Genomic DNA, 27,567 nt, shown 5'->3' with positions numbered 1-27,567 from the left:
AACGAAAACTTCCCCGCAACAAGCGAACAAGAAAGAAACCGGTGCGTCCGAAAAGCACGCCGCGCGCACCTTTGGCGACCCCGCGGGGACCAATGGGAAGGTGCGCGAGGTGCGACGTCAGCGGTCGCGCGGTCGCTGATTGATCAGCCGCGTCGCGCGTGGAGAGAGAGGGCGGCCCGCTATGAATGAGGGAGGTAGGCTGGGGGGGTCCGACCGCCGCCGCCAACATCACCACCACTACCACCACAGCCGCCGCGGCCCGGCGCACGCCGCACACCAGCACCGGTCTCCTAGAGCGTTTATTTTCTTTTCCTCGAAGCACACAGCCAGCCAGACTGGATGCGTGGTGGTCTGTCGAGATGCTTCGGCGTTGGCAACTAAACTAACTCGTTGTCGTGATCGTCGCCGGAGGAACCGTGCTCAGAGCTGTCCTTCTTGGCATCACGTGCATCCTTGTCGGCTGTCTCAGCAGGCGAGATCGACTCCTGTTCTCAGGACATCGGACATCTCTGAAGCGGGTCCTTCTCTGATTCCGAGGCCGACGACATTCAAGGAACATCAGCGCCAATCGTTGCTTCATGTCAGATATCGACGGAGAAGGCCTCGAGCTGCGCCGTTTCGCGCGATGAAGCGAAAAGTGACCCGCCCAAGGTCCAGGTTACCTGTCTACCTGGAATTCGGGGAACGCCGACGGCTGCAACGGTGTTGGCGGCACTGTCCCTGACTTCGACGTTCCGGAATTGACGACGAGTTTTGGTGCGCTCGTTTTATTTTTCTTTTATTTCTGCGTGTGGCCTGCTTTTGAAAGTGCAAGTGCGTGTGTGTTTGTGGTTCCACGCAGCTGTCGCTGCGGCTTGTTTTTCTTCTTTTTTTTTTCCTGTCGCGCGTTGCACCGGAGGATGACGTGACGGACCTCTACGCGACTTCATCTCGTCGACGTGCGCCGTTGCTCCGAGTACCTCTCGACTGACAGTTGCTACTTTATTTTCTTCTTTTCATCGTCTTTCTGGCAACCACTTTGTGACAGCTTCGATCGCTGACATTCACGCCACATCATTTTGTCGGCTCTCTATCGACACCCTCGCACAGCGGACGCAAGAGGGAATAGACTCAGCCAAAAAAGGAGGCTCGTACTTCATGGTTCGGGGTAAGTCTATATGGATCGTGTCAAAGCCGGTTGCGGTCTATGAATGCGTCCTGCATGGCTGGCGTCCTTGAACGAAATACCTGTCATTGCGAAAAGCTTGCTGAAAACATCTGGAAGCGAAGAGAAAGAGTATAAGACTTATTTTTATTGTTTTTTAAATGTACATTTCTTACAGGACTTTCCCGAAGCATGTCACAGGGGCATTGCGTGCAAGAAAGAGGCCAGCTTGTGAATGATGAAATCTTTTTGAAGCTGTTTTCAATATGATTGCGATGGAGAGTAGACAGTTTGTGGCAGTCTTTCATCGGATCAAAGAGTAATTGCAACTAAACCTGCATGACGCGCTGTTTTTTTCTTTCGTAATCATGGTATACCCCGTCCGTTCCTCAAAGAACGCGAAGCTATACTCAATGAAGAAGCCAAATCCTTGTTGTTTATGTATGTTGTGTACTTGTGGTAATAATAATAATAATAATAATAATAATAATAATAATAATAATAATAATAATAATAATAATAATAATAATCAATCAATCAATCATTTATTTAACGTGCCCAGGAACAACCGTAAGGTCTTTGTGCAGGCGCACGCAAAAAAAAACAATAAAAATAAACTATACAATACAGACAGTCTTCAGAAATAAAAAGAGCAAATACACGTAGACAAAGAGAAATGAACACAAAAGGGGAGGAGTAAAATAATACAACACGAGAAATATTGAAGGGGAATGAAAAATTAGATTGCATATATACAACTATGCGGAAAGACGGAGAAGGGAAGACTTTGTACATTGTGCCATACTATGTCAAAACAGTGCAAAGCTCGGATAAAAACAATGATTGTGGACTATGAAAAATGTCAAGATCGAGAAAATTAACATTATAGAGACTTTGTATTCTGTGAACGGTAGAGTGTTGGAAGAAGCAGGCGGGTACATGAAACGGTCTGTTCTCTCTGGTTAACTTACGCGGAATTCGAAAATTAACACAATTGAGAAGTACAGGGCAGGATATGATACCGTGGACTAGCTTGTAAAGAAACAAGAGATCAGAACGATTTCGTCGGCAGTGAAGTGATGGCAATGATAATAATTCAGCAGTATTTGAACGAGATTTTTTAGCAAAGCGATGGTTATATATGCTAAGGAATTTTTTTCTAATAATAATAATAATAATAACCAATCAATCAATCAATCATTTATTTAACGTGCCCAGGAACAACCGTAAGGTCTTTGTGCTGGCGCACGCAAAAAAAACAATAAAAATAAACAATACAATACAGACAGTTTTCAGAAATAAAAAGAGCAAAAACACGTAGACAAAGAGAAATGAACACAAAAGGGGAGGAGTAACATAAGACAATATGAGAAATATTGAAGGGAAATAAACAATTAGATTGCATATATACAACTATGCGGAAAGACAATACAATACAGACAGTTTTCAGAAATAAAAAGAGCAAAAACACGTAGACAAAGAGAAACGAACACAAAAGGGGAGGAGTAAAATAAGACAACACGAGAAATATTGACGAGGCATAAATAATAATAATAATAATAATAATAATAATAATAATAATAATAATAATAATAATAATAATAATAATAAAGTAAAAAAAGTTCGGAAGTTACAACATCCTGAGAAACAGGAGTCCTACTTGACAGCAGAAAATTGCTTTAAAAACATTACGAACAATAGATTAAAGAAGCTGTCAAGGTCTTTCGTTCAGACAACCTCCGTCCGTCCATCGTAAGCCGTTGCTTAAAACACGGTCATTGGCTATGCCATGTGACACAAGCTACGAAAGGTTCTCTGTACAAATAAGAGGAATTCTTTGAGGGTCTCGTCTTTTTGTTCGACACAACAAATCAGTCCAACGTACAACTACGCCAAGGAAAGCATAACGGACATTATGTGTTGTTCTTAACTCTGGTTAAATTATTATGACCTAAACTGAAAGGAATTATAGTCGACAAAAAAATGACACGTAATCGAAGGTTGTGGGTTCAGATCCCACCGCCAGAAAGGATGCTTTTTCGTCCACTATAACTCCTTTCAAATTAGGCCACAATCATTACACTACAGTTAAAACAACAAATAATGTCCTCTATACTTTTCTTGGCGCAATTGTCTGTTAGGATCAAAAGGTTCTTTGCGTTTTACGTTATAATCAGTGTTCGTTATAAGATATACTCGCGAGGTGAAGAGCAACTGTGTGAACAAAACTTCTACCGTTCTTGTCTTCAAGGAAGCGCGACGCCGTGAAATGGGCATCACGCGCGCTTTTTTTTTTCTTGTGTGTGTGTGCGCGTGCGTGTGCGTGCGTGTGTAACGAAGGCCAATCAAAACAGTTCGACGCCGAACTTGGCCCAAACACAACTACGAAATCACACTCCGAAGACGCATGCGAGATGTCAAAATTACAAGGTCGCCTACGGCCGAATAGGCCGAGCGCGAACTGCCTGGTTTCTTTCGCTGTACTATACACTATAATGAAACTGGATTCTCTGGATACAGATCGAGTCTCGAAAAAGCCTGCGGTGCGTCGCGTGGAAAAGCGATCGAAAATTGATCGAGAACGCGAGCACTCATCGCTTATATACGCAGGAAAATCGGCATCTATATTCCCACCTGCGAGCCCCGCAGCGATGACCATTCATCACCGCATGGTTATGGCGTGTACACACATACAGCAACGTTTGTTTGTTTTACTTCGTATTCAAAACATGCCCGCAGCTTGGAACTGCCTGTGTGTACCCCTTAACCGAGTTCTTGACACTTTATCTTGGTGCCTTTTGTTGAATCGACAGCGCTATCGGCGAGAAGTGACCTCTTTTTTTTTCTGCAGGACAGATACGATCTGGTCTTATTAATGACGCTCACTCCGTTGCGGCAACAAAAAGAACCAGGAAAAACAATGAAGCGCGACAGTCTCGTTGCACGCGTGTTATATTTCACCGAAAGTGCCGTGCATGTGAATTCGTGCTATGTGAAGCCCTACCTGAAGATACCTGGAATATATACTCTTTCGAGAGACGGTAATGGGATTGTACTTGGACGTATTTTAACGCATGCAAATTGATTTTTTAGCATGATATGACGTTGGGCTATAGTTCCATTGTGGCGCACAATGTAGGTGGAAGAGTCTTCGTCTAATCTTCAACCTTGAACTCATCTTTTGCACAGCAGGTATTGGTACCAAGTTGGATGCACTTAGATGCACTAAACTACTGCACATTTCAAGGAAAAAGGGTGTATTTGGGGCGTTTTTCTGACGCTCAAGAACAATCGGCATCTGAATTTCTTGCGTTCTGTGCACTCGCTACTTTCCTATCGAGAATGCTGTGCCACGCTGATAGCGCGCACGCCTTTCGTGACCGGGAAGTGCCGGGCGCGGGGTTATAACGCAACGATCGCAATGCGAGATGGATGGCGATTATATAGCTGCGTGGCAGAAATACGCCCGAAATACACCTTTAGTTTTCTTAGAGTGTGTACTATAAGTTTCCTTTGGTTTTAGCAAATTAATTTACAGTTTAGTTTACTAAAATCGAATGCAACCGTTCACGTGGTGCGTCAAAGTTAATTTTTGTAGAGCAGGATTCAGCAAGCAGAACTATTATTTCAAATCAGTCATGTTCTAATGTCACATTCTTTTATTTTATGAGTTCTAAGTCGTAAAATGCCACAAATGACTCGTTTCCGCAAATTTATGAATGATATTCTTGCAACTGAGCGCGCCTCAGTTGATAGACCCGGAGCTGAAGGAAGTTTCACTTGACCAAAAACTAAGCGCTTGCTTTCGTGTTTTAATTTGTAGTTCCAGTGATCTCGTGCCAGTCTCTCAAGCTCAATATATATCTCGGTAGATAAAGCCCGACACATCAAAAGAAGCTGATATTCCTCTTAGGTGCTGTTGCCCCCACCCCCCCCAAAAAAAACAAACAAAACAAAACAAAAAAATTTCGTTTGCGGTACCCCATTGTACTTCAAGACCGGTACTCAAAAAATGTACTTAACCCAGAATTGTTCATTAGAGCCAGTGTCAATCAATCAGGATGTCTGACATCTTACTTAGAGCTTATGAAAACAGTGCACTCGGGTAAGCTTGGCACTTAAAGAGGATAACACTTGGGAATCCCTGCGTAATTTGATCCGAAAATGAAACTACAGAGGTGACAAAGATGATGCGACGGTGTCACGCGAAGCGTGGCACAGTCGTGTCACAGTCACACTCCGCAAAAGCGGCTCGATGAACACGTCACGCGAAGCGTGTCACATGTTCATCGAGCCGCTTTGCAGAGTTCGCTTATTTATTATTCTAAACAAAATTATGTCTCCGAGAAGCACTCGAGCACTTTTGATGAATACTACTCGTATTAAGAGCAACCAGCATTCACACAGTGCGCTACACCTCACTAACTCTTGCTACGTTTCCTTACGCGCTCTCGGGTATATTTGGTTCCGTGTTCGCTCTATTCAACCATTTTTTTTTGTATTATTTGTGTGTATATGTTGTCATTGCAGATATTATATAGTCAGAACTTGACACCTGGAGTAGCAAGCCAAGCGATAAAGCAGGCTCTCCGCAGGTATGATTAAATAGTGCTATCTGTTTATCCATCTATCTGTTTTGGTCACGAATGGACGTGATCAATCCATGGGGCGGAACTTCTTTCTGCGCGAAAAGGCGTTTAATTGAAATATAAATAACATCTGTTGCCCATCTTCTGTCCCAAAATAGAAATAAAGATGACGCGCTTAAGATACATCAGTTTATCTTCGCGATAGTTTAGAATTACGTCCCTATCAGTACGATCGCTATCTTTTTCTATATACCTGTTATGTCGACAACAAGCTTGTTCTGGGCGTCAAAAAACGGCCTCTTATTCAATATTATGGTCTTTGACAATTAGAAACGAGATAATCACCATTTCACACTTGCTGTTCCCAATCGAAGCATTTTCTTGTCTGCCATTCTTGATATATACTGAGTATGTGCAGCGCAATGAAACGAAGACAAGAGAAGACACACAAACGACACATATATATATATATATATATAGACTGGCGCTGACTTCCAACTGATGTTTGTGTGTCTTCTCTTCGTTTCATTGCGCTGCACATACTCAGTATATATCAAGACACGTACCAACTAGCCCATCAACGGATCCTTCTATAACAAATCTTGTCTCATAATGCGCACGCCTCTAATTTGACAAACAGGAGCAGATTCCTGATAGCACATATATGATGGCCCAGACATGCTCGTATAGCTTGACAGTCTGTCTGATGTACTTGGAGAATAAGTTGTGCTCACTACTTGCTTTTGTTATTGTCCGTCTTACAAATAATTGTATTCAAGCAAGTGCGCTGAGAAAAAAAAAATATGATAGAAAGCAAATATATATATATATATATATATATATATATATATATATATATATATATATATATATATATATATATATATATATATATATATATATATCTGTTTCTTTCTTTCTCTTTCTTCCTTTTCTTTCTCTCTCTCTCTTAATGTTTTTCTATATTTTTATGTTTTTATGTAATTATTTCCTTTATTTCTCCCTATTTTCTCTTCCTCTTTGCTTCTATCACTTTCTTTATCTCTATTTTTTATTTCTTTTTATCTCTCTCTCTCTCTCTTTCGCGTGTTCGTTTTCGTTTGGCACTCGCACCTGTTGTGCACGATAGTGGGGCTTGCCCAATTCCTGTGGCGCTTACCCACCTGAGGAGTTTTGCGGGACGGAGCACAAGTTACCGACAGCTTAAACAGCTTGGCTGTTAAAACTGATAATTCAGGAGCAAAAGATCTCGGTTTCCTTGCACATAAATCGGTAGAAAAAAAGGTAAGCTTTATTCAGTGAAACAAAGCACGTCGGTATAAAAACCCTTATCTAGAGGTTGGTGTAGCTTTGTGTATGTGTAAACGTCACGCCACACACCATTTACTTCAACTTACATAATACTTCATATGCAGTTACATAATACTTTAGATAAAGTTAGCGAACGCGTTGCAGCCTCTTCTTTCGTTGCTGTGATCAGCAAACTAATCGTATAGTATGTAACTTGTGATATGGAGAATTCAATATTTTAAGAAATGGATTGAATCTTCGACGAAGAATTAGCAATAAAATATAGTCATTTTAAAAGGACATTCATAATAATAGAATGAAAATACATCACCATTGGTATAGGAGATTTAAAAAAAATGATTCACGTGCACAAAATGGTCGTTATGAACTTGTTATTTGTCTTCATCATTATTAAAAAAGTAGACTTATGCGCCTAGAACCCTAGAGCTGCTGAATCCACAGAACAAGAACGAAAATAAGTGTTCACACGCTTTGCACTATAGCACTGAGCAGATATAAATGTACGAATCATACGAACATCTCAATAAATGATCTTTCGGGTTCAATGGCTCCTGCGAATACACATGAGCATTATGGTAAGCGTCTAGTTGGAGGAAGATTTTTCAGGATACTGAAGATAACTCTGTCCTGCTTTCACAAGTTGACGCGGATTTTCACTTCCTTAATTACAACTACAGGTTTCAATGGAAGTCAGTGATCTTCCTAATTCAGAAAAATCTCAAGCTATATAAAGCGGGGCATCGATAGATAGGGGGCCAACATATTCAAGAGCTGATGTTGCTCTGGGATGTTGTCAAATACTTAAATACATGCCGATAGCGTGTGCCACTATAACTATATGTGTTAAATATTACAAAGAAGAAGTGAACAGTGTTGCCCGTGTCATGTGACATTTAGAGATTGTAGAGCTCTTGGAAAAAGCCTTAGGGAAATGCAATGTTCAGACTTCGTTTAGTTTAGTGCATGGTGTTCTTAGTGGGAAGTTTTCCGACGGAAACGTTTAACAAAACGTAAAAAAGCTGCGAATCAAATTGATGGATTTCTTCAAGTGCGATAAGGAAAGAGTTAAGCAACGACAGTAACCTGATATTTAACTATCATTTAAGGCTAAAAAACTGCAAATGTTTAGGTGCAGCGGAATCGACATGAAGCCTTAACACGGTAAAGATTTTTGCTATGAAAGAGTTGCCGCTTGTTTTCTCCAAAATTAAATCTCCAGGTCAATATTTCAGAACACAGGTTCATTATAGGCTGAGTACTCTTCGCTCAACACAAGGACAAAATGCAAAGCCCTTAACTTTTGTGACATCTTCGGAAGAAAGAATCCTGCGCCATCGACCGGACCAAACGTCACAGAAAAAGGCTGTGCAAGCGCTACTGCGCTTTCTGCGTTCAACTGGTCTCTCAGAACGGCTCTGACTGGAACGTCTTGCGTGTGTGTGCATGTGTGCGTTTTTTTTTTCGTTTTCATTTTATCTCACTCTCTCTCTCTGTCCTCTTTCCGACCCCTAATCCCCACCCCTGTGCAGGGTAGCAAACCGGTCACTCGCGCCAGGTTAACCTCCCTGCGTTTCCTTTTCATCTATTTTCTCTCTCTCTCTCTCTCTCTCTCAGGTTTTATCGTGCCACTTTATCAAGCTATATGACGTGGGCTACTTATTAATGTCAAGGCTCCGAGCTAAGGAGCTCGAATCTACTACACCAGTTAAGGGCCGTCCAGAGGGCCCACGACGTGGCGGTGAGGCTTGGCCTCCCCGCCCCACGTGGGAGCGGCCCGCGGCGCTGCCGCCCTGAACGGCTGCGGTGAAAGTTCATTGTCTGTCTGTCTGTCCTAACTGAACGGGTTGCGTTTCTTCAAACTGTATCTTTTTCTTTACTTATTAGGAAGGCTGCCGGTAGGCATAACATGGTCACAATGCAGCAAAAGAGGCTAGACACGCGTAAACAAACAAGTTGGTTTCGGGGATAAAGTGTAATAGGAATTGGTGGAACGGCCCATGTGCCCGAGTTCAAACAGTATCGTTTGACGCTGCCTTGCTATTCCTCGGTTCCACCTTCGTAAAATATTTGGTGAAATGAAAAGCACTGATTGAACTGTGTGATTGTTTATGTCCTCTTCCCACATTCCTTAATACCGAGGACATTTCAAGGCTTCAAACGAAGGGCGTAGCCAGCAATTCTTTACGCGGGTATACTTTAGTGCGTCTATGTTGCACGTGTATGCTGTATGGGCATACAAAATGTAAAAATAATTGGGGGAAGACTTTCGTATCTCACAAACCAGTTCCCTGGATACGCCACTGCTTGAAACTGCCTGCGACTCGCGAAGTTCAATTGGAGAACGACCGCAGAGCACAGACACACTCGGAACAGGAGCTCCACTAACTGGACTCAGAGCGAACTTTTTCATTCGCGAAAATACCAAGCCCCTGGCCATCAAGGATAAATCGCAAAGCAATGGAAGTGCTTTAACGTTTTTTAACAGCGGCGCTGTTTAAGCCGGTCATAACGTGCCTGCTGAATCCGAAAGCTATCATCATGAACCAGCACGCACTCTCTTCATCCTCTTCTTCATCTTGGTCCTCTTCGTCTTCTGCTTGGCAACACAAGCGCCCATTTGTCAGGCGCGAATATAGAAGGCAAGAGAACTACATAAAGAGCGAGATAGAGAAAGAAAAGAAAAAAGAAAGAAAAAGAAAGAAATAAAAAGATAGAAAAAAAGACAGCAAGCATAGCCGTGTATAGTATCAACGCCTTTTAGTATAGCATGGTGTAGTATAGTATAGTATAGTATAGTATAGTATAGTATAGTATAGTATAGTATAGTATAGTATAGTATATCAGTGTGTGGGAAAGGGCAATGAGGGAGGAGGAGGGAAACGCCATGTATATATATCACACCTCGCGAGCGCTGACTATGTAGTTCATCATCTTCGTCTGCATATACAAACTACTGTAGTCATCATCACAGTTAGCCACGCGGGCTACGCCGCTTTGGCCTCGCGCGAGTGCATTGAAATAGGACGTTTCTGCTACCGTACCGGAAATCGTCTCATAATATATATATATATATATATATATATATATATATATATATATATATATATATATATATATATATATATAGAGAGAGAGAGAGAGAGAGAGAGAGAGAGCTTTTTTTTTCAAGCTGATTTTTATTTAACAACTAAGGGAAAAGGGGTGGCCTTCGCCAAGTAATGGCGACAACTCTTTTATTTATCCGTATCTTACACAACTCTCCTTCTCCGCATCGCAGGATCTTCGTCGGGCAACGTCGTATCGACGAGAACGCGGCGGCGCGGCACGGCGGAAGATGTGAAGCAACGCGTCATGCCGGGCGCCGCCGCCTCCACGGCGTTTGTGCCCGCTTCGAGGATGGTCCGCGCCGGCCTGGTGGTGATCGCGCTGGCCCTGGCGGGCCTGCCACCCACCGCCATGTCCCTGGGCACGTGGATGTGAGTAAACAGTAATCTTCCTTTCGTTTCTCCAATTAGCGCACAAGACGAGGTTTCGCCTTGGTGGAATCAAGCAACATCGTTTAGACTTCTGATGTTCGTTAGTGCTATCGCAGAATCCCACCAAGCTTGCGCCATATATGTGTGTGTGTGTGTGTGTGTGTGTGTGTGTGTGTGTGTGTGTGTGTGTGTGTGTGTGTGTGTATGTATGTATGTATGTATGTATGTATGTATGTATGTATGTATGTATGTATGTATGTATGTATGTATGTATGTATGTATGTATGTATGTATGTATGTATGTATGTATGTATGTATGTAATTAACTGTGTGGAACTGATGCCGTATCGTAGACGTTCCCCAAGCACTGCGAACTGTCGCTTTCGCGCTGCTTTGCTCTCGCCCGAACTTGCATACAGAAAGACGAAGATCACCGAAGAAAATAAAAGTCAATCGTCCTCGTAACTTCGGCCCTGTCAGGCTGATCATCACGGTGACGATGGATCGTCTTCAAGGAACCAGGGGAAGGGATAACTTCTGCGGAGTAGTGTGGGGATACCTTATTTTAGAGAAATCCAAGACAATGGGGAGCCCAAAGTCCGCGTGACCTACTCGTTTTATGCCACGTAACAACCACCGCGAACACTGTAACGCAGATTTCAGCGGTGCCAGCTTGCGTGTTTTGAGATCGATGTAAGTGATGCAAGGTGAATTATCAACGTATGATGCATGGAAGAAAATAAAACGCGCAGTGAGAAGCACTGGCTAGCAGTCTTATTGCCCTATCTTGTATATGCACACAAATATATGCCCATAAGAATGTAGCCAGGTCCATATGCGGATCGCCGTGCGATAGCTTAGGCGAGAAAGCATTGTTTCCGCATTGAAAACATGTGAGTTCGATTTGCACTGGCGCCAAGTTACCTTTCGTCAACTTTCATTTGCACTTTTCCTAATTTTTCTGCATCTTATACAAATACCCAATTAGTTTGCTGTATGCTTTTCTTGGCATCATTGTATGTTGGTCGCGGTAGGAAAAAGGAAGAACCCATTGGGTCTCATTCTTGTCGTAATAAGATGTGTGTGTCAGTATTTGCTACATTTTCCGACCGCCTTTAAAATTACGTCATATTTGTTCATGAAGTCTCGATTACAGAGGCACGCGTATCACTCGAGCTCAGTGCACAAACCAGTCACTCACACCCCGAAAATTTCAACGCGTACCGTGATCTTCAGCACCACTGCTGCAGCTGCAATACTGAACGACAGACACCTTTGCGGGGCGACACGAACCAGGAACACTTTCACGCATTTCTTGCTCTGACAGATATACACTCGCGACGAGCGACACCACGCTGGCTGTCATCACCGACATCATCATTCTCACGGCGTCGTCCCTCTGCCAAAAGATGCTCAACAGCTCCGCGCAACAAAAGACCCCTCGAATACGGCGCTCCAAACGGAGGTGACGCCTCGTCGGCGGCAGCTCTTTACAGAGACAGAACCGTGTCCTTTCTATTTTCCGCCTCTGTCGGGGCCCTCCGGTGTACTACACCTCAGCAGCATTACGGGCTTACGACGGGAGCAGCGGCCGCGCCCTCTCTAGTGGATGCCAAACGAACACGAAAGCCGAATGGCGCCGTTCGTTTGATGTCCCCGGCCCTTAAACAGGAGGGGCAAGGCATTCCGACACGACCTTGCATGTAACGCGCACTATACACCGAGAACACGACCACTTGGCGGCTCATGCCTGTGTATGTAGATGGATGCGTGCTCGGAAGCAGCAGCATAAGAGGTGGCGGGGTGGCAATCCACAAGCCGAAAAAATGGGCGGCTACCGGTATAACCCTCGCGTGTGGAGAGTTGCACCGCAGGAGCAGTCAGACGGAGGATGAAGAGGCGAGAGGAAGGCGAAAATACAGCGCACAAAACGGCGGCTTGCCGGAGGCCACTCCAGTTGGCGAGCAAGAAAGAGAGGCTGCTGGATTCGTCGCTTCTTGCAGCGTAGTACCTGAGAGCGGTCAGGCGGGGAAAGTGGCTAGCAGGCATAACGAAGGTGTCCGCGCAAAGATCGAAAGCCGTAGAAGATGAAGGGCCTGGGGAACGCCGCCGGACACACGGGCCGCCCTCATCACTTCCTCGGTCGTTCCTTCCTTTCTCGAAAGACCGTGGAGCTTTAGATCATTCCACGTGAGCGTATGCTCTGTATAGACGTGAAAAGATCTCCTCCTCACTGGGTCGTATACGGAATCACTTTTCGGTCGTCGCTTGTGTTAATAGTGGTTTGTCTGTTCCTTTTGGTTGACTTATTTGCTTCCTGCTTTGGATAGCAGGAGACTCAGGCACTCGGACCCGGCGGCCGAGGATTCTTTCTTGCGATACATATATTAAGTAGAGGACATGTCACACACCTTCGTATAAACAGGAGTGGCTATGGTGACGCGTATGAGAGGGCCAACGCGTGGACTTTGTGCGTGAAGTTACTGATATACGCACGAAAATGCAAACAAACGAACGTAAGATGTACCTTATTCGAAGTAGCAAACCTTCTCTGTATAGCAAGGTCGATATCTTCAGCTTTCATTAACGTCTATAATTTGTTTTTGTTTTTTTTTCACTACGTTTCGCTTCCAGAAGCGCTACTTCAACTTCATCGACAGCACGATGCCCCCACCTCTCAACCAAATATCCTGCTCAACCAACTATCCAAGTTTCGAATAGGTGTAGACCTTCAAAACATTGCAGGTATGTGACAAAGCTGCAAAAAAAAAGTTAAGTGTCACATACATGCAATGGTTGCAATGTCACATACTAGAAATATGACATTTATTATAGGTCTATAGACCTTCACTATGTCACATATCCGCAATGCGGATACTTCATTGAGAGACATGTCCACCTGCTCGAATGATGGTTTAAGGTCGGATGATTATTATTAAGACGAAAGCCTGAGATGCCTCCTCAAACGCAAAAAAGCAACCTTCGGCGTCGGCAACACCGAGTGATGCAAAAAAAATCATTATTTGATGACGTCATCGTGACCTCACGGATCTCCAAAATTTTTTACTTCACCATGGCGTCACATAACGCGACGTACCTGATGCCGTCATTCCATGACTTCGTCGCTTCGTGAAAGGTGGGCTGATCAAGGAGGCACTGCGAAACCGCGTGAGGTACAGAGCATGGAATGCCTCCGATCTCAGAGGAAGTGCAAAACCACGATAGGAGCAGATAGCGTCACGATAGGTGCAGATAGCTTTAGGGTGAGGGGGGGGGGTGATCAAGAGAATCGACTCAGAAGAAAAACAAGATGGCTTTCGCATTTGAGTCGTCATAGGCGTATGCATCGGGAACCCTGCGACTTTTTTCCTATTGGTGCGCTCTTGCATATAGGCGATCTTAGATATGGCACATCGAAGAGTTTCGCCATCGTCTAAATATAGTCATCATCATGAAAAATCCAGGCTCCACACACAAAGGAGAAATGCGTTGCCTGAAGAGGCCTTGATTTTCTCGCTATAGAATGAAGAAGCCCTGTCCAGTCTGTACGTGGGTGGTTTTCCGCACGTGGCAGACCATGTGGTTGCAGGCTGTAAAGTGCTCGGCAGAGCCCAATATAGCCGATTTGTGGATACGTCGGTCTCCGAACGACTCGCACCCCTTCCACGTGCCACAAAGATACCCCGCTATGGCCTCGGCTCTTCAAAATAAACGTTCGGAAGTCATATGTTCGCCAGACGAAAAAGTCATTCGTGTGAGTCACTTCTGGAAGTACTTTATGGTCATTTTGGGAGCTCCATGAAAGATCAAAGCTGTACCCGCCAGCGGGAAATACGGACCCGTTCTTTAAGATAATCGTTTTATCATGTGCAATGGTCAGTAATGTCACGATTGTTCGGGGTTTACGTCCCCAAACCACGATATGATCATTAGGCACGCCGTAGTGCAGGGCTCCGGAAATTTCAACCACCTGGGGGTTCTTTAACGTGCACCTAAATCTAAGTACATGGGCTTCTAGCATTCCGCCTCCATCGAAATGCGGTCGCCGCTGCCGAGATTTGATCCCGCGACCTCGGGGTCAGCAGTCGAGAACCATAACCGCTAGACCACCGTGGCTGGTCGTGTAATGGTCAGGGGCTTGCGCGGAATGTTTAACTTTTCCACTATGTTATAGACGAAACTAAGACCTGTTTTCTATTTTTAAGGAACCTCACTAAATGTAAAAAATTACTGCGTGGATTTCGATTTTCGAACAATGCCACCTTAATCATGGTCATGTTAGCTGCACCCGCGCATCTACACCGCACGTTATATCGGGAACTACATAACCAGTCGAATTTAGACAATGCGACTCTTACCTTTTATTTTTTTAAGTGTAAGACACCACGAAATCAGCGAATCCGTGCTCTTACCCACTCCCGATGTGACACCTCGTTCCCTTCGACAAACGCACTTGAAAACACCCCCATCCGTCTTGCATACACCGCACCGGGCTTTGTACAACGAACAACCCCCAGGCACGTATACCTCAGAGAGTGACGTCTCAAGCTCGCACAGCGAAGGACTTGCGCGGGAGCATGCAAAATTGAGGAGCAAGCAGCGAGCGGACAAAATGGATCAACGAACGCGCTTCACAAAGAACCAGTACACTCACGTTCGTCTGGCAAAAGAATGCCCGCGCGTCGCACAGCCACGCAAACAAAAGACACGCATATAAGCACACATACATACGCCCCTAGCTGCTGCTGCTGCGACAGAGAGCCGTGCGTGCAGGCAGAGAACGGCACCTCCGTCATCACCCAACACCAAGAGCGCGGGGCGGGCGCGATGACAAATGACGGGCTAGCGGGGCAGGTGGCATGTTGCACGCCATCGGCGGCTGAGAGACGAACATTAGGGCCCAATCGATGTTTCTTCGGGGCGGGCGGTGCGCCGGGCACGCGATGAGCACGAGGAACAGGACGAAGACGACCCTCCGTTCTTCGAAGGGTCATCAGTCCACCCGGTGTGTGGATGGGTAGGTGGGTGGGGGTCAAGGGTTTTGCGAGAGGCGCACGAGTGCACGCGTGAATATGTCCCGCGTAGTAAAGACACGCTCCTCTTCTTCTCTCTCTCTTAACCTATAAGCATACCCACACGTCCTCACCCACTATCTCCTCGTACGCCGTGTCCTCACGCTCTTCCTCCAGTTTCTGTCCTGTTTTTTCTTTCTTCTTGTTTCTTCCTACGTATGTAGAGCACGCCAGAACGTTGTGGCCCAGAACCCGGTCGTTATTACAGCACGGCGGTTTAGGACAGGATCGACCTCTCTTTCTAACCCCCCCCTCTCTCTCTTGCGGTGTCCCCGTAAGGTTGTCTTACCCCCTGAGGTGCCCTCACGTTTCTTGACGTCGTCTCGCCGAGGTCAGGTGGTGGCGTCGAGACGAGGGAAAAGTGCAAATTCGAGGTCTGTTAATTTCGCAAACTGTAGCTTGACCCTCGTGAGCTCTAAATGCTTTGTATTAGCGACCCTTTCGACGTCTCGAGCGACTAATGTTGGCTTTGTTTAACCCGAAGCCGAGACGAAGGCAAAAGTGGGCGCAACCCACTGCCCCGGCGCAGTACCTCCTTCACCCCGCTCCTATTTTTCTCTCTAAACTACTCCTTTCTATGCGGAGATTGAGTAGGGAGGCTTTTGGTGGGTTGAACGTGCAAACTATCACGGCTCCTGTCTGCTCTTCTGCTCTTCTACAGTGTAATTTGGCCATGTAGACGACCTCCACAGTGCAAACTATCCCAAAGCGTTTTTATCTCTCTGTGTGTGCATTGTCTCCAGAGGACTGTGGTTTTCGTGACCCGCATGGTTTGCGCTGTGTAGGCTTTGTGCCCACGACGCCAAGAACTCATTTGACGCCCGAGAACGGTTTAGTATAGACAACGCTGTTGTGCCTCTGATCTGCAGCTGTTACCCTGCACTTTCGTATCTGTTGCCGTGTGGTCGCTGAAGTGACAAGAGTGCAAGGCCACGGGCGTTTCGCCCCTGTGGAGATGGACTAAAGAACGAGTCTACTCTACTAATCCTCTGGTTGAAATGAAATCTGAAGTTATCGCATATAGTTAGAAGCGCACATAAATTGGTCATCGAAGTGCCTCCTAACACAGAGAACTCCGGCATTAAAAGGGCGGACGCGTTTGATGGAGTTCACTGGTGCTTTGAGAAAGCCCACACAAAAAGTAAGCGCGAACTGTTGTGACGCGTTCACACGAAACAGACGAAGTAATGCTGCCAGGCAAAAAAAAAAAATCCTTTTCTTGAACGACAATCGGCTTGCTAATGATACTTTAGATGGATAGCTTCATCTTGAGTATGTTCTAGGTTATATTGAGGATTCTAAAAATTAAAGCAAATTGTGTCATCGTTGAAGGGAACGATAGCATTTCACGTAGGCTACTTTCCCGCGTCCACGGGACCAAGAGCAAGCTACTGGTTATGCTAACTTCCCAGTGCCAATTAATGGCAGGCTCTCTGACAAATCGAGGCAGGCTCTCCTGTTCCCCAGAACACCTTGCCAAAGAACGCGCGTGCATTCCAGACCTGAAGCCTTTAGACAGGGTGACATATACCTTAGTACGAGACACACGTATTGCGAACGCGACATACCGGGCATGCACTGAGGCGGCGTACACAGACGTTCATTCGTGTCTAACTGGCAGCGCGCAGCTAACCAGGTAACCGTAACCGACCTGACAAGGCTGCAACGTATTTGTTTTCACAATCTCGTTCACTTTGCCCCCTCCTCCACCTGATCCCCAACCAATCACTTCGGAGCAATTCGTTCCCACCATGCACTCTCGCTTTGCTCGTGACGGGGGTTCGAGTCGTAATTTCTCTCATCAGACAGGGTCGGTGATTACAATTAAGATCCCAACTTGCCTCCAGCTTCTGCTTGACGCCAGGGCCGGCAGCACATACCGAGAAGCCAAGCCACAGCCGTAGCCGAAGCCACTGCATACGCTATGCCGAATGTACACACTCCGAGGTGATCGGACCGACTCGCCAGCTGGCTGGCTTCCTGGCCGGCCTGGCTGCTTACTTGGCTTCTCTGCGGCGCGCACACGCGAGAAAGTTTTGCGCCATTCTGTCGTGTGAGACCCGAGGGCGCCTCACACCTTTTCCCGTTGAACGCGCCGCGAGCCCTCCCCATCAGTCCACGGGCCGCTCACTCCCGGGTCCCGCACCTTTTTGATTTACGACTAGAAGCAGCGAATGTTTGTTTCTTCTCATCCGCGAAGCCGGGGGTAGAGGAGCGGCCATTTAGAAGAGAACCTGCCTTCCGCCAGGGTTCGCAAGGCGCCTCCGCACGCAGCCTCCCTTCGGCATTCCGCGGTAGGCAACGCCATTCAGTCTTGGCCTGCTGCAGCAAGCCTCTCCAGCACTGCATGCGCCGTCGTCGTCATCGTCTGCACGCGCGCCAAACGCAGCAGACGACAGGGCAAATAAAAATGAGAGGTGAAGTTTGCAGCGGAATATATATATGCAGGCGAGGAGAGCGGTAAGGTATACGTGGTGGGTTAACAGTCTTCTCGCACCTTTGTGAGACTCAAGAGTGTAACGAACAGTGTGTTTATACAGGTCCTATACCTCGCTTCTACTTCTTTCTCTTTCGTTCGACACCTCGCTCTTTTCTGCGTTTGAATATACGCTTCCTCGCTGCCGGTGGGTGTGGAGACGTCGACAGTGCGTGCCCCCGGTGTTGCGGTGGTATAGAGGTGGTAGAAGTTGCCCCGACGTCGTATACATTTTATGTATATTCTATACAGCGACGCGGAGGTTGAGGAACGGCGCAAATTCAATAATTCTGCGGAGGACGTTTAATGCCTTCGTAGATGCAGGAGTGGGTATTGACCTCAGCTGTTTGTTTTCAGCGGAGAACGTTGCGCGGACAGAGGGACGTTCTCAAGCGCGCGCAGTCCACGGAAACAGAATAAAGGAACGATGGAAAACACGCAGTGTGGGGGTTCAGTGGCATCAGACCGACGCGAGCGCGCATATATACAAACCCACGTATAAGCCGCGACTTGATGCATAAAGTGTAGAGGCTGCGGCGAGGGTCATCGTTTGTGTGAATGCCGATGAACTCAACAATCATAATAAGCGAGAGGATATATATATTATATATATTCTAGAAGAGCGAGACTGTCCTACGCGACGAAAGGGCAATACGTTTAACTACACACTAAGTGGTTTGCTATCCTGCAGATAAGAAAGGGTGTTTGGGTGAACTATCTAATGTTGAACACCTTGGAATGGTTTCTGTGTTTCTGGCTTTCTGTGTTTTTACGTGCCAAAACCACGATTTGACAGTGAACCGCACGCCTTATAGATTGTGAGCCGCACCCCAAAGAGCACTGCGGTTTAATATTGACTAGCTGAAGTTCTACAACCTGCGTCTACATCTGAGTTCTTGCGTTTCTCCCTCATCGAAATGAGACTGCCGCAGCCGGGAATCGAACCCACGTCCACAAATTCGAGACCAAATGGTAAAAATGAATCCGGAGTGAGTTCCCAATACGGCATGCGTCATGGCCACCCTGGATTTGGCGCGTAAAATAGCAGGAGTCATGAAATTTTTACCATCCAAGATGATTCGCTACATGTCTCACTTTGTTGCAAAGATAGCACGCCGTGTAACTCTCGAAACATAGCACGAACGCATGTAAACCTTCGTTATACAAGTTATTTCGTTGTAGACGTGTTCGCTCCATACAGAATCGTTCGACTATATATTTTGCTTTGACGCCGTTCTCCATTCTACAACAGTCGGCTATATATTCGGTATTTAGCGCAGCTCAATAGTTGGTCGGGCAACAACCCCGCATACGCACGTTTCGCGCGACCACCGGCGCACGGCATGAAGCAAGCAGGTGAAAGAGGAACCTTCAAAGGACTTCGTGCAACTTAGAACAAAGACTATGAGTTACGACCCCTTGGAATACGTATACATGCAACGCCACGTAGGTTTCCTCGTGCAGGCTGTAAAAGTAAAAGAGAATAATTAATAAAGAGCGGGCCGGCCATAATTGTTCCCCGCGCACTAAACGAGGTCACAGCGTGAGTCCATTTTCGATCGAGTCAGCATGGCTTTCAGCAATGGGATCGTCGCTGCGAGCACCTCGTGAGTCCCTCTTCTATCTCTGTTCTTCATCGCGCATGATCACAGAAGGGTCGATAGCTACACAGCGTTCGGTTATAGCGTCGCCCAAGGCTCTGGGTTCGAGAGAAGGCTACACCGCCGGCATCGTTTCTCGAGCAGCTGGAGATGTCGCCTAAAAAAAGAAGTCGGCGGCATCGGTGTCTGACCGGCGTGACTATTGCCGGCGGTGGCTACAACCGGCTCTTTTGATCGAAACGATATAGCCATAACGAGAACGATGGTTTCAGATTACGTACGTCGTGGCCTGCAGGCGTACATGGACGTCCCGTGGAGACCAATTCCCGGCTGTGTACTTTCTCTTCGAACTTGAACTTCTCGCAGAACGACAAGTGCGCTTGAGGGCGAGCAGTTGAGTTCGCGTCTATCCTGGTTGCGCTTTCTTCGCAAGTGCAGCACTATAACGTTGCGACGGTTTCGTTGTTCTAAGATATCTTTGTGTTACTCCGATTACGACCATGATTGGTTACTTAAAGACCGACTGGTGTGCGTCTTCATGACGCGCCTTTGTGGTGATATTGTATAGATGCAGAACATTTCATGTGGCCTCGCTTTGACGCGAAGCAAAGGCATGCCTGTAAGAAAGGGCTTAAATTGAGACCAAAGAACGACTTAGATGAACAGTCACGTGAGTTTAGACGTTATAAGCTTGGTTCTGTTATGCTCTTTTTTCCCCCGTAACGACAGTGTTAATGTCACGGAGGCTTTGAAGGAAGGAAAAGAAACACTTGATATCCAAAGAATACGGACTGTTCAAACGTTTAGCACGTGTATGGCCGTAACGATAATTGTCATATCGTTACTCTAGGATTTACGTTTGGCCTAAAGGATCACGGTGATTGCGAGTCCTCCGCAACGAAAATTTAAAGATAGGTAGAGATTGAAGGAAATACGATCGTATTTTCCTTATTTTGAGCCTCTATTCATAAATTCAGACGCATAACCGTTCGCGCCAAAGCCCGAAATTGCAACGAAAAACGATTGCTTCGTGTAGCCTTTTCGTCGTCCTTGCTTCCGCTACTTTTTAACCTAGATTGTTTCGCCATACGTTGCATATTATTCTAATTATAGAATGAGAAGAGACATTAACTGAGAACATATGTTCGCGCTTTCATTTAATGAAAAGATTGGAACATGATTGAATAAGAAAGGCTGGAACGAGTCACAGACACTTATAGTCTTTAGTCACCATAATCAACGACATTAAACAACAAAAGTCAGGCTTCGTAGCATTGGCTAAACTGTGAGGTTAAGGACCAGAGTTGTACGGAACGATGGTCGGCGTCTTTGAAGATTGCGTCTGTGCTAGCATTCCTGTATTCTTTTTATTTGCAAACACTCTGCTTCCGGAGATGTTCAAATTCCTATAATACACGTATAGTTAGATTAGAGTTTGAAATTGCTCGCTTTATTTCGCCTCAAGATTATCCGACACTATTTTTAACAATAAAAAAAAACAACAAATGAAACGTTAATGTTCGAAGTGCAACCGGAACACGTTCCTTCCGCATTAAATGAACTTGTGACGGGAATTCGTTCCAACGTTGGCAAGAAACCAGGAACGAGCCTTCGTTCCTGTTTTAGAGTGTTGAAGGCACGTACTCTCGATTTGTTTTTGTTTTTTTCTCGATAGAGTAATTAGTGAATCCTGTACTTCGGCGTAGCAGGATGTATTGTGCCCGCAGGTAGAAAAAAAGACATAAAACTATGTCGTATATATGCAAAGCGAAGGAACCAACTACGGAATGGACGCTGTTTGAAGGAGAAGCCGCGCTATTTCCTCAGTATAGACCACACCTTTCGCGCCGTAGTTTACCAACTCTCTCGTTCCCGCCTTTCTCCCTTATTGTCGCCCTCTTACACCATCGAACAAGAGGAGGGGGTGACGATGACGTTTTACTACGGGAACACACGGCAGCAGCTGTCCGCAGATAGCGGCAGTCCACGCTAGAGAGTGACGGCGCGGCACGGATGCTGGCAGCGCAGATGTCCTGCTCCTCGCGTCGGCCGTCACAACACGCTCGCCGGGTCGGAAGCGTTTGCAGGCGGGTGGCTGCTGCTGCGGCGGCGCAGAAAGACCGAACAAAAGCCCGAACACTCGCAAACGACGGCGACGCCTCGTTGCCGCGCCGTCATGGCGCCCACACAACAGAACCCCGTGACACTCGTGATGGACGGAGCCACGGGATTAATACACTCACACACGCGGAGTGGGCGGTAACGGCGCATGCCGTATAGCTGCGGCATGTCGCGCGCGCGCGTATGCCAGCGAGAATCCTGCACGCAGCTCGGCTGCCTCGTGCTTGTATGCGGGGGTCACCGACATCGCGTCCGATGCCTCATACAAGCGGCATATTGCTATCTTTGTGTGTGTCTCCGACGCCACGGAAGTGAAAGTACGACGTCGTCGTCAGTGTTGTAGCGCAGCGTTACACGCGAACGTGTACACTGTCACTCGGAACTCCGGGCCTGTCCTGTACCAGGACCACAGTTTTATTTTTTCCCGTCTCACCCTTCTTCTTCAGCGATCGTGTAAACTGTGGCCAGACAAGAGTCATTAATCCTGCGCAGCGGGGCCGCGTACGCGTATGCAGTCGACGGGAATGTTTATGAGAGGAGCCAAATATGTCAGCGTTCTACGCAGGCGGTATCGGGTAACGGGAGCGACCGCTCGTGCCACCACGCGGTGGAAGACCGTGCGTATGGATACAATGCACGTAAAACAGAAATACAGTAGAGCGGCAGTGCTTATACTGTTCGGTGGGAATGAGGCCGCTTTGTGGTTTTGACTGCATGTCGCATATTGCCGCCAGTGTGTGTTCAGCATACATGGCTAACATATTATGAAACGATGGTGAGACTACATACAGAAGTGATAATTTAGCATGGACGAGACAACTATAGTAAATATATTATATAGTTATCGTCCGTGGTTAGGAAATGCATGAGAACTACATCAAATGTTCCATAACCTTATATAATTGGCGCAGCGCTATCTTCACTTTACAGCAATACTGCAATAAAAAGGGAAGAGGACCATCCGTAAAAAATGAAATACTTATTTTTCTTTACAATAAAAGCTGTTATACAAAAAAGACTATTCCATGGCCGATTTTCGATGGCCGCAAGGTTCTCGTCAAAAGTGTGACAATATAGCAGATCGATTGGCATCATCGGGGAATACGAAAATACTTTGGGGATCCCTACTACCGGAAGTTACGAGATTATCTTAGACGGTGCATATTTGTATAGCCCTCTTTTCATCTTGGGCGACATCTTCATGTTATACGCTATTTTCCCCTTCATTTCTTACGGTGAGAACACAGGCGCGGTACTGTTTCCTCTGAAATGGGAATTGACGGGAGAAAATGAAACCGCAGAGACAACGAGGACAGCTTCCATAGCTTCCAGTTACTTTTTCATGTCGGTGACAAGGAGGAAAGAAAACTTAACATGTCCTGCAAGGAACAAAGTAACGCCAAGGTGGATGCTAAAGGCCATCTTGCTCCAGATAACAGACATACACTTTCGAATCGAGCTAACATTTGCCGAAGTCGGTGGTATACAGTGGCTTCTTATCAGACAACGGACACATGTACCTAAACGCCCATGGAGGAGACCACGTATTCATAAATATGAAATGGAATAGTGACAGCCGACGTTACTGCTAAGCGCCTTTGAGACAGCAAATACTGCGTGAAGCGTTTAGCCCATTGCGAAGAGTGCGAACCCATTCAATTGTAAAGGCAGTATATATCCCATGAGGGCTCATTCGCAAACGTTGGTGCGCCGGTGAAGGCCAGGCACTAAGCAACTTTACTTAAGAGCGCACGAATGTAGTAATGTATTGCCTTTAGTGAATGCCTTTGATTCCTACGGCCGTCTCCGACTGCAGCGACACCGGTACTACGTGTCTTCGATACGTGCGCTGTTGGCAAGTGTCGCACAAGCAGCCTTTTAAAGCATTTAGAGCACCGGAACTTAGGCATGCATGTCGCGCGGCCGCTCGCTTCCAGCAAGCGAGCCGTTGACACATGCGCAGCGCACGCGTCGAGGCAAGTGACGAAACTCCTCTGGGCTCATAATTGGCTTATGCCGCTGCCTGTTCACTTCGCACGTCGCCGCTTGTTACCCTGCGTGAATGATTAAAAGGACCGGCTCATCAAGTCAGCCGTAAGCCTCCGGAAAGCGAGAGAAGAACGAGAGAACGAGAGAGAGAGAGAGAGTGTGTCACAGCGAAAGAAACAGCGGCATTCTTGGCCACATTATGAAATGACGTGTGCCGCCCTGTCTCTGCATGCTCCTTAACGAGAGGCCCACCGTGTGGACCGTACACAAGACGTGCTCGCACAGTTCCCGGCGCGTCGCAAGAAAAGCGCACATCCGCCCACTTGACCTAGCGGACGCTGCGCGAAAAGCCAATCTCGTGTAACACTTGTATAGTGCAGCTGACGACCCCTATATCTGCGTCCTTCTCACATCATTCCTCAAACGAAGCCGCAGAACGCGCGCGCACACACGCAGGAAGACCTCTTAACCTCGCGTCTTCATACACACAAATGGCTCGCGGGAATCTCCCCACGTCGTCCTTTGTCTTGGGCTCGCATGCCGCGGCTTACAGGACCCATCGGACGACGTCCTGACGCCTTTATCTGGAAGAAGGCGTGTCACGCTGGGTGTGAACACGGGGGCGTATAGCTGCTCTTTATCTTTAAATTTTATTCTTCATTTCCTTCAAGCTCGGCGATGTGGAGAATGGAGACAGATGTGGGGCAGAGACCGCTGGGGGGGAGGGGGGGTTAAAGATCGGGCGTGCGCGGTTACAGCTGCTTCGGAGTGTTCCTCCTTTGTGTAGAAGAGGAGAGTATTGAGTGTTCTTCAGCTTATGCCGCCGTGACCGCGCCGCAGTTACGTGTATTCCTATATAGTTAGCTTTCTTTTTGAAGGTTTAGTGCGTTGTTCGGTCATCTAATGTTGCCTGTAAAGAACGTCAAGCATGTTGGAGACTTTACTTGTGTCCGCACTTGTGCAACCTGGGTTTTTCTGAATACGTTGAACTGAACTCCTGTACGTTGAATTACATGTGCTTTGACTGAGAAAATGACGACGATGGGGACGCGCTTTGAAGACGCGTCCACATCGTCATGCAGAACCAACTAGCCCAACTGAGTGCTATGAGAAAATGAAACGAAGCATTTTGTTTTATGTACCTTGCTTTCAAACGTGTAAGCAGTTCAGAGCAATTCAGTTAAGCTACATCGGTAAAGCGAACGAAAAATCCACAGTCGCTGCGCGAACTTCTGTGGAACCGTAATTGTTAGATAGAGAAAAGCCTCTACTCCCACCACGCTTTTCATGGTGCCTGAAATTGCACAGCTGCTTCGAAATACGAAGACAAAAGCACCCCACTTTCTCAGGTTATTTTCAAAGAATTGCGCGCTGTGAGCAAGCTTTCACTAGGATATATTATCGGAGACATCATCACGAAGAAGATGACACACTGATAGATTGTGCTCTGGAATTTGTTCTTGTTATTCACATAGTAAGTTTTGTCCAAAATTGGGAACTTCGGCTCACAATGGCCCGACGCACCTGCAGAGCTTGGCACAACTTGGGAATTCATTCTAGCTCGGGGGTTCACACTGGGCTCGACCTTACACAAATCCTACGATACGCGTGAGCACGTATCGTAAGCAAAAAACTATGACGAAAGATGAAAGTCAAAACAAGCATGCCAGACTTTAGCTTCGCTGCTGACCTTTTGTCATCTCAGAACCACTGGAGTTCTCCATCAACACACGAGTAGGCGGCTTTTTACCGGTAGCGAACCGTAAAAACTCGTCACGGCCTCTGATCGTGGACCTCATACTGTGCAAGCTGAGCCTCAAGCACGGTGGCCTCGAGTTTCTACGCAGTCGTTTCATATAACTTACCGCACCGCGGTTCCTAAGAAATGCAACATTCTGCGCCTCTGTGCCCGTGGTAACGAATCCCTGGCCTTGAGTTTCGCATTTCCACTTGGAATGGAACGGTAAAGGCGCGCTCTCACATACCGAGACAAGACGCTGCTGGCCTTAAGAAACACCAGGCACGGTGAAAGTTATAGTGCGGTGAAGCTCTTCCGCGCTTTCATATCCAAACCACCGTGCAGGTTTCGGGGCCTCCAACTCCAATCAATTATTTTCGCATGAATTTTGGCACGTCACTTGCAGTGCCTATAGAAACGTATAGTTTCTTAAACTCACGCAAGCGATGCAAACGTATACAATGCATGCCTGCGTTTATGCTTGCATGCATAGGAACAATGACGGACATAGCTTAGTCAAAACACGTACACGATATATAGAGATGCCTTCTCCTTCTAGCTGTTTAAGTCAAGCAGTGTCGGCTTTATACAGTCGACACACAACCGGAAACCTGAAGAAACTCTCCTGGCACTCTCTTTGATAACACGCTGATATGGCTAAGCTCTCTATGTAGATATGTAGCAGATGCCACTTCATTTATTGTGGAAAAAAATGTAAAAGAGAAAAGCTGAAAATTGGCAAATGACGATATTCAAGAATTGTGCTAGCTCATTTGCTTTTTCTCGAAGCATATATATATATATATATATATATTGCTACATGTAGGCTGCCGGAATTCATATGGTCGACGCGCGTGTGCGCCCGACGAAGAGGACGAAGGTCGCTAGCTGCTCGAGCTCGGAGCCGGTCTGGTCAGCGCTGCAGCCGCTCTTGCAAATATATCGTGTGAATAACGACTTGTAAAAGCGACTCGTCACTCACGTAACATATTTGGTGGAGGTGGAACGTTCCCCGTCCTCACCACGCAGCTCCGCAGTGGCCGCGTCATTCAGCGTCTCGCCATGGCTTCCAATGACAACCCGTCCCCATCTCCATCTGCGGCTCCTACGACAACCTTTGTCGCGGTCCCCACCCCCCGCGACCCCGGGACATTCTCCGCGCAACCTGGCCTCGACGTTGACTACTGGCTTCGCCTGTATGAACGGGTCAGTCAAACTCATCGGTGGGACCCTACCATGATGCTCGCTAATGTTCTCTTCTACTTGGACGGAACCCCGCGCATCTGGTACGAAACACATGAGACCGAGCTCACCAGCTGGGACACATTCAAGGAGAAGCTACGTGACATCTTTGGGAACCCGACCGGTCGCCACGCAGCTGCACGACAAGAGCTCGCTACCCGTGTCCAGTCGCCTACTGAGTCGTATGTCTCCTACATACAAGAAGTGCTTGCTCTTTGCCGGAAAGTGGACGAGGCAATGCCCGAAGCTGACAAAGTGGGTCACGTTTTGAAAGGCATCGCGGACGACGCTTTTCATTTGCTGGTCTACACCAACGTCTCCACTATCGACCGCATCATTCAAGAATGCCGCCGTTTCGAAACGGCCAAAAGCCGTCGTGTGCACCCTCAATTTTCTCGGTTGCCAAACACGGCTGCCACGTCCACCTGTTCCGATTCCGCCGCTACACCGCCCTTTGAGCGGAGTGTAACGCGTATCGTTCGACGGGAACTTGAAGCGGCAAGTCCAGCGTCGTTCCAGCCCTCTCCATTCGACCATGCCACTATACAACCAACCCCCCGCGGTCTCCGTTATTCAGGCGGTCGTACGACAAGAATTCGCCAACCTCGGGTTCCCTGTCGCCTGCCCGATCTCTCGCCCCTCGTCCCGACCAATGCCCATGAATGCATCTCGAAGTGACCCATTCGTTCCTCCACGATCTCGCAACCCAGCGGAATGGCGAACTCCCGACGATAGACCAATCTGCTTCCGGTGCCACCGCGTTGGTCATGTCTCCCGCTACTGCCGCGCCACTTGGACGCCGCCCTAT

At 46.9% G+C, this 27,567-nt stretch overlaps 2 protein-coding genes across 4 annotated transcripts in view; one reads left to right on the top strand and one right to left on the bottom strand.

Annotated features, from left to right (window-relative positions):
- LOC119396284 (uncharacterized) overlaps positions 1-27,567 on the bottom strand; it is a 398,508-nt gene that overhangs the window by 307,482 nt on the left and 63,459 nt on the right. The gene's annotated exons all lie outside the window — the stretch shown is intronic.
- Positions 176-27,567, top strand: part of LOC119396283 (protein Wnt-5b) — an 84,289-nt gene continuing 56,897 nt past the window's right edge. Inside the window, exons 1-2 of the mRNA XM_037663432.2 lie at positions 176-1,147; positions 10,322-10,520. Coding sequence (XP_037519360.1) covers positions 1,138-1,147; positions 10,322-10,520 — 209 coding nt within the window. The 5' untranslated portion in view covers positions 176-1,137. The remainder of the gene's footprint in view (positions 1,148-10,321; positions 10,521-27,567) is intronic.

The sequence above is a fragment of the Rhipicephalus sanguineus genome, chromosome 6 (genome assembly GCF_013339695.2).
Source record: "Rhipicephalus sanguineus isolate Rsan-2018 chromosome 6, BIME_Rsan_1.4, whole genome shotgun sequence".
NCBI lineage: Eukaryota > Metazoa > Arthropoda > Arachnida > Ixodida > Ixodidae > Rhipicephalus > Rhipicephalus sanguineus.
The sequence above is the reverse complement of the archived record's forward strand: the minus strand, read 5'-3'. Positions and strand labels throughout refer to the sequence as shown.